Source organism: Egretta garzetta, unplaced genomic scaffold (assembly GCF_000687185.1).
Source record: "Egretta garzetta isolate BGI_Z169 unplaced genomic scaffold, ASM68718v1 scaffold330, whole genome shotgun sequence".
In the NCBI taxonomy this organism is placed as follows: Eukaryota; Metazoa; Chordata; class Aves; order Pelecaniformes; family Ardeidae; genus Egretta; species Egretta garzetta.
The window spans coordinates 595,324-603,327 of NW_009258275.1; the positions used below are offsets into that span (position 1 = coordinate 595,324).

The 8,004-nt window shown below is 41.0% G+C and overlaps 1 protein-coding gene across 2 annotated transcripts in view; it reads right to left on the minus strand.

Moving 5' to 3' along the window:
• The window catches only part of PTPN11 (protein tyrosine phosphatase non-receptor type 11), a 22,832-nt gene that overhangs the window by 8,282 nt on the left and 6,546 nt on the right, over nt 1–8,004 (minus strand). The window contains exons 6-10 of one of the 2 annotated variants that reach the window (XM_035891460.1): nt 5,463–5,559; nt 4,780–4,859; nt 4,490–4,648; nt 1,141–1,272; nt 96–250 (exon numbers count right to left, since the gene is read on the minus strand). In XM_035891460.1, coding sequence (XP_035747353.1) covers nt 96–250; nt 1,141–1,272; nt 4,490–4,648; nt 4,780–4,859; nt 5,463–5,559 — 623 coding nt within the window. The remainder of the gene's footprint in view (nt 1–95; nt 251–1,140; nt 1,273–4,489; nt 4,649–4,779; nt 4,860–5,462; nt 5,560–8,004) is intronic. The other variant, XM_035891466.1, reaches the window with a different exon arrangement.

Genomic DNA, 8,004 nt, shown 5'->3' on the forward strand with positions numbered 1-8,004 from the left:
AAAAAAAAAAAAAAAAAAAAAAAAAAAAAAGGGATCTAACAGAACTCCAAAGGCGTAGAGAATAGCAGCAGGAGAGGCATAGCGCATCACCGTACCTGCAGTGGACCACAACTGGTCCTGCATCAGAAATGCTCTCCTGCTTATGGTGCACCTCCTCTAGAAAGTCTAGTACGCCACCAGGGTCACTTGGGACTCCATGATCAGGCCAAGTTCTGAAGTGATATTGCCAGACTGTTCTCTCTGTGTTCCCCTGGAAGGAAGATGCCAACACGTGAAAACAAAATCCTTCAGATCAAAACCTAACTAAAAGCATTTATGTGGCAAAGTTGAGTCCGATCCAAAGGTGGCATATCCAACCTGCTGCTCGGAATCCACAGCACCACAGCTCTCTTTAAAGGAAGGAACAAGCCAGAGTTCTTCCTGGCCTGACAAGTCAATCACACCACCTGCCTCTTTCTCATGCAGTTGTTGCCAAGAACATTTCCATTTTCACCTTTAGAAGCCGTGGCAAAGTTCTGCCTGAGGGCAACCAAAAACGAGGGACCTTCGCCTGTCATACTCGCCATTCATTCCTAGGGGCACCTACCTTACGCACTTCTTCCCACCCAGTTCCATCCCATGGACATGCCAATCTAATACATCCTGCTTATTTGCTTCTTGCACAACTCTTTTTGCACCCTGATCCAAATTGTTCTTTAACAAGGAAGTGCTACTTCCACGCTAGTTAACTGTTTCCTTCCTCATATTTTTTATTCCTTTCCCTTAAGTGTCCTTTCTACATACTGGACACACACACAACCATTTTCTTCTAGTGCAACCATCTCCATGAAAGGAAGCCAAAACCTAGCTAGACTGAACTGTGATTACTTAAAAGCATCGTCTCTCTTTCCAGATTTCCTCAAAGCTCTGCAGCCGTGCATCTTCTGCCAAAAAGTGCTTAGGTATAAGAATCCTCAATTATCCCAAGGACAAAGAGAAAGATGTATGGAACTAAACCTGGAGCTTCAAAGAAAGAGACAGGGCTCAATTTATTAATCTCTTAGTGCTTTTATTGATTCCAAAGAAACAGTCTATTTCTCCATTTTTTTTTTTTGTGATCTGCAACCTAAATGAAAAGGACAGAGTTACTAACGTACTTACTTGCCCAACTTTAGAAAGCTTAAGTTCTCTTAGGGTGTAATCATGTGCTGCGCTCTCCTTAACATTCCTAACACGCATAACACCATACTCCTTTAGGGAATATTCATCAGGCCAGTACTTGACGCACTTACTCTGCAAAATTTAAAAAAAAAATAAATAAATAAAAAGGAGCGATCAGTAAGGAGAAAGGCTGGTTCTCAAACTGGTTAACAAACACATTTCTGAAGCTTTCACTTGCGAATACATAGAGGACAATTACTAGCACCAGCTGGACAACTAGCTGACAAGGGAAAAGTACATTTCAGGGGGAAGCTTCTCTTCCCCATAACAAACACCGGATGATTTCAGACAAACAGGTACAGGCAAGCTCTCCTCTTAGCAGCTTTTGTGATCATCTTAGTACCTGCTTTGCCTCAGTTTCAAAACCCAAAGATTACAATACCATTACTGGTATCTCCACCCAACTATGAGTCTCAAAATACTGAGAATTTCCAGCGGAATGCTGTAGCTTTACGGGCTATTCTACAACCAAAACCCAACGGCCTGCAAAATAAATACAAGTCAAAGGTATAAGCAGTTTTTAGCAGAAATGAAACTTGGATGCTGGCTTTTTCATCACTTGGAGCAGAAAGGGCTAACATAGCTCTCTAATTCAATCACGAAAGCAACAAAAGAATTGCTCCCCGTGGCAGGGGACTGAAGCCTCCTGCGTCCGTAAGCTTTGAAATTTAGAGCTTTTGGTGTGCTGCTTCACCCTCAGATTATCTTTGGCCAGGGATGTATTCCATCCACTGAAGAACACGTTTGCCTATTACTACTTTCATTTGGTTCCTGTAAAAGCTCAGGGAAGGGCGACTCCTGCTAGCCTGCGAATGCAATACAAGTCCACACAGTATCAAATGAGGTATTACAGTGGGTATTTAGATGCAGCTTCCAGCAAGAGCAAACGCAGATCAAACACTGAGTACTACAGAGAAACATTTCCTATTTGCAGTTACTACTGCATATTTATCAGAAAACATGGCAACAAGAAAGTTCCTTCTGCCAGCACAAGATAGGGTAAAAAACGATAGAACACATGCTTTCCAGCCTACTTAGGCAGCAAGATGCTTTTCTGCTACTTTTGCCCTTCTTTCCCTGCCTTCTCCAAAAAGGTTCAAGCTAAAGAAAAGATGCTGATCTTAGCATATGCCAAGATAACTGGCAGTTTCAATACAGAACTCTGAACACAAGAGCAGTTGGTATAGCAAGCCTGAACAGTAACACGCGACGTTAAAACAAGCTTTAGTGTGATAAAGGGGATGCATGTGCCATCAGCTCAATGGACTGCCTCCAAAACACCACTATTTTAGTTTTTACGTATTTGCTGCTTCTACAGTGTATTCTAAAGCATATTCAGAACTCTGTGCAGATCTGAGATGTTTCATAGTTCCTCAATTCCTTAGGCAACATGCTCTTGAAGTCATCTCTGATGTAGATGTTTCTCTCCTTCCTGCAGATCTGAAAGCATCTTGGCCTGAGATAAAAAAAGCTTTTCTTTTATATCAGGACAGTTATCTGCAGTTCTTGGAGAAGTAAAAGAGGCATCAAGAAAAAAGAAAAAAAAAAATCAATGCTTACAGCACTGATTAAGTAATCAGGCATTAAAATGTTTTATACAGCCAGAGGACAGAAAACAGGCTTAGCAAAATTTGGAAAGAATCATGGAGAAACTGCAGAGGAGCACAGGCCATTCCATAGGTTATGTATAAAAAAAAAAAGTGTATTAAGTGTATTCAAGTGAACTCTTTCAAAACAACCCCATTATTTATTTCTGTTCTTCCAAGAGAAAGATTTAAGAGGAAAGCCACTGGAAAGGGGTAGCTACTCCCTCCTTCAGTTCACTCTCAGGAAGGAAACACAAATTATGCCCCTTTACAAGGGTGATGAATGGGCAGAAATTTACAAAGCCAAATAAAATCCACAAAGACAGAGTCCAATGGTTTCTACAAACACCACTAATGGCAGCTTTAATACCCAGATTAGGAAGACAAGCCCATAAAGTCTCCTGCTGTTTGTCTTCAGTACATACACACAGCACCTCTTTTTTCAGGGGCAGCGGTAAAGAACCCCCGCAGTTATCAGTCACCCATAGAAAAACATTAGCTATACTTTCAATTTAATTTATTTTTTTTTTCAAAAGCAACCCTCATCTAACAAGATAACAGCTTTCCATTCAAAAACAGGTCATCGGATTATTGAAGAGGTGGACAATGGTACATGGAAAAGGCAGAGAAAATTTAAAAAAAAAGAAAAAAGAAAAGAAACTGTTTATGAAACAGAAAAAAAGACCAGAAGCAACACATTCCAAAGATAAAACTATGCTATAGACAGGAAGTGGTACGTGATAGTTGCCAGAATATCAGTATTCAACTATTTCCTATGCTTTTCTGCCATATGTCATTAGAACCCAGAAACAAAGTAATAGCCTTGGATTTGCCAGAAGGCAGCGAATAAGACAAGATCTCTGCCCTCAAAAGGTAAAACAGACATTCTTGGGATACACCATTGCAGGAAAATTCCCTCCTTCAGAGCATTAAATACTGCCAGAGCAGCTCACAAGGGGCTTACAGATTCCTGAGGCGGAACAGGCAGCTGTCTTCAGGAAGGACAGGGCAGGCAAAGGACCTGGCTTTAGGAATAAAAGTGCTAAATCACACCTGGTTGTGGGGTTCCCAAGTAGGTACAGTTTCAGTTGTAATCACTAGCTCAGCACATAGTGAGAACATAATCAAATTCAAGCATAGGAAGTAAAGCCAGAAGAGAGAACAGCATTCTAGTAGAGTCTAGTAAATGTGACTTGAATGAGGTGAACTTGGGGCAGTAATTTTCACACTGTATTGTAGTTTTTAGGTAAGAAGCAATATCATCTAAATTCACTCTTATAAAAGTCCCACAAGTCTGCTTTTCTAGTAAAGCCTATACAAGCTTAATGCCATAAAATAAGTGGCAATACTTTTGTTACAAGAATAGAGTTATCCCTTCAAGTATGCAGAGTGCCATTTGGCTGCATCTCTCATTCCAGTGCCTCATTCCCTGAATAATTTTAAAATACATAGATTCACATTCAGTAGCTAAAATTGAATCAGTCAACCCTTAAAAAAGGGGAGGCCTGATGATATGATAGCAGCATGCCCTCAATTCCCACAGGCACCAATAAAAAAGGCCACTCAGCACCTTCCAAGTCTCCAAAGACATGGTGGCACACCAGATTTCAGCATATAAATCAAGATAACCAAGTCACTTTAGTCCTTGCCCACGTTCCAATATCATGATCTTTCCTAAGGCCAGTTTGAGAGTCTGTCTTTACCTTTCCTCTTTCAACTTCTTTTGTTGTCATAACAATAACTCGGGAATTCTCCTGGAACACCATCCTCCAGAAGTCATTCACTGTGTTCTGTAGGCAACCTTGAGTAGCAATGTAGCTTTTTTTTGGCTTGGAGTTGTTGCACTTGGTTTCAAACTCAGGCTAGAGAAAAAAAAAAACAATTTAACACATGGTGACAATTTGTCACAAGACTAATTTGGGTCTAGGTGAGTCTGCTGAAGAGCAGACATGGGCTGTGCTAACAAGATTCCTGTAGGTAGGAGGATACTTACCATAATAATATTAGCATTGATATAGTCTGAAACTGGCTCATTTGGGTCACCGTCATGTAGAACAACTCTGGTATGATCAACTGGAAGAACATATATGTATGTTAAGCACTTGCATCCTACAGGTATAAACACACAGCTCTTTTTAAATATCCTAGAGACAGGTACATTTCTTACTCCTACCAGAAGCTATTAAGTTACCAAACTCAGTAAATTAGCAGCTAGAATATTCAACCATTTGCCATTTCTTAAAACAAGTGGCCAATTCATAACAAGCTAGATCAAAATAAGCATTCACGACCTCTAGTAACTTGTGAGTACATGGACTTGCACTGAGTCAAGGCAAACGGCCGCTGGATTTACACCACGCAGTTTTGTACCACAAATTAATCCTCTTAAATTTAAGCATTCCAGTTTGCTGAGTAAGTTTAGGGATGTGACGCTTTTAAATGAAAGCTGAAGATAAAAACAATACTTGGGAATCAAAATATCGGTATCTACAAAGTGCAAGTACATGAACACAAATTGGAAATTGCATGGGCTAATACTGACAACATAAGAGGGGAAATTATCACTAAAGAAGAAAAAGCACGGTGGCGATTAATTAACCCTGTATTTACGAGCTAAGAAAACAAAGTGTAGAAAAGTAGCAGGCTTGCATTATAATGAAAGAAATCTATACTTACAGGGTAAAATGTTTTTGTATCTATTTTTGTTTTTGTTTTCTTGACGTTGACCTTCTTTACGACTATAGAGAAGTTTGCATTCTTGCTGCTGTAAAGTCTAAATGAAAACAGCACAAATAACTGGTTTTAACAAAAGCGGTATGGACTGTTTCACCAGCATCATAGCGACCCTTTCTCACAAAAATGATCATACTTGATTATAACGCCAGAGAATCAGAGAAAGAGAGGGGGGTACTAGATTTCTCCATTCAGACTTAATACGGAATGGCTTCCAAGGCATACAAAAAACACAGGAGCTTGAGTGACAAGGCAAGCTATTTTCCACCTGACAAACACCTAGGAATTCCAAGCTCCTTTAAACGACAAACTATCGCCAGCAAGTCTTCATGGTACTTGTTCTGACCAAGCAGACTCAAGCTGGCCCCTTAAGCTTTTAGCTGTGAAGCACTGTGCAAGGAAAACCTAACTGGTTAGAAGGGACCACAACGAAACTTTGCCTGTGGAAATCTGACCATCTCAAAAGGCACAGGAAATAAACCAAATACCCCAAGCAGCATTCTACAGAGCCGGTCCAAATAAACATTTATCCATCGGTCTTTCTCACCAAGCATAAAAGTTAGGAGTACTATCTCATTTCTCCTTTTTCCTGAATCAGGCAGGTAAGGGGTTAAAGAACTTCCACCAAACAGGCATTAGCTTTAGTACTGATAAAGATTAGGAACTAATGCATTCAAAACATTGCCAGCCTGCAAAGGAGTAAGGCACTGGATTCCTCTAGGCCTTACCAGCCGCCTTCTGCTCCTTCAGCTACAGCAAGTCTGCTGGAAAGCCCCCAAAACCAAGTCCCTGAGATTACGAAGGCTGCGAGTCTGCTGGAAAGCCCCCAAAAACAAGTCCCCGAGATTACGAAGGCTGCATTACAGCAACACCACAAGAGCGGATCCTTGCAAGCCACAGCCAGACCAATTCTAAACAGCCAAGAAGGAGGAAGGAACATGCAGAAAACCCAAAGCACCTCAACACAAGGAACTCTTTAAATATCAAGCACAGTGAAAAGTCCTTCAGCAGTTGGAAGCAGAATATTGGAAAGATATTCTTGTCTATTCCTCTGGAACAGAAGTCCACATGGGAATGCTGCAGTATTTTCAAAGGTATGGATGAGACGGGTAAAATGCCAATGCACAACCCACCACCACAGCCATATACCATGTTAAGCGCTTGAATTATTCTCTTCTACCAACACAAGACCATTTCAACTAAACCAGTACAAAATTTTGCCCAGACTTTCTCATATTACCCTGTTGGGGGGAGAAGGGGGGTGCATTAGATAACTACAAACAGGGTTATGCACAAGTCATCCTAGTGCAGAAACAAACGTGCATGGGGATTTCTCCTATTGGCAAGGAGCTAATTTCTCAGTGCCTGGTTCACAATTAATATGACAGGAACAGCAGCAATTCCATACTTCACAGCCACGTTGCTTAGTAGCAAATCCCCCTACTTGCAACAAAGCCCGAGGGACCAGAATCTCAACGTCTTTTTTTCCAAGTTTTAATCCCAAAAGCAGTACTGGCCCGACTAAAAGGAACGCTCAAGGCTTTGGAAGCTGCTCCCCTTGTTATTGCCACTGTTAATACTCTTGCAGAGATTGCTTTTACTTTAAAGACTGGGCATGTCAGGCACATTTCCTCACTTCTATTTCAATCTCTGTTATTACCTCACTTAGTGACCTTGGACAATTAGGCTCATCATCATTCTATGATTCTATGATCCTAAAGACAGGGAAACCAAAGAACAAAAGCAATATAGGAGAGCTGCGAGGTTTCATGCTTGTGAAGCAAAAGACAGAAAACATATCCCCATAAAGCACCGCTTGCTTCTACTAGCGATGGGTGAAACAGCACTTTGCAGTAAGCCACACTGCAAGAGTCTTTCAAGCACCACTATCACAGAGGACCTTAATATGATATTAACACTGAGTCACAGCCAGACGGAACGCCAAGCAAAAGAACCAAAAACTAAACTCTGCTAGCAGGTTAAAAAATGGAAACCATAGCTTCAAACACATCTTCACTTCATACAGTTAATTATTATTGCTTCAAGCATCCCTGAGGAGAGATCTGTGAGCAGCAACAACTCTAACAAGCCCATTAAGAGATGTACACAATGCAACAATAAATCTGAAACATCATCCTCAATTTCACTGCAACATCCAAGCATTAAGCTCACCGAACAGCCATTTTTCAGAAGCAAAAACATTACAAGGACTGTCAACATTTCTGTCTGGTGGTTCACGGGACAAGAGGTATGTTCTTAAATATGCCTGAAGACAAGTAATTTATAACTACCATCTGGACTGCCAAATCATAAACAGCACAGGCAGAGATCCATGGGCAGCCTGGAGTTTGTCCCCCTGCCTCCTGCCACCAAGGCTGACAGCTATAGCTTGCCTGAGGTGAATGAAAAAGCACGACACTAAAACTGCTAGGAGATTGCTTCATTTCCAAAAACACAGTTGGGGGGGGAAAAAAAGGTTTTGTGC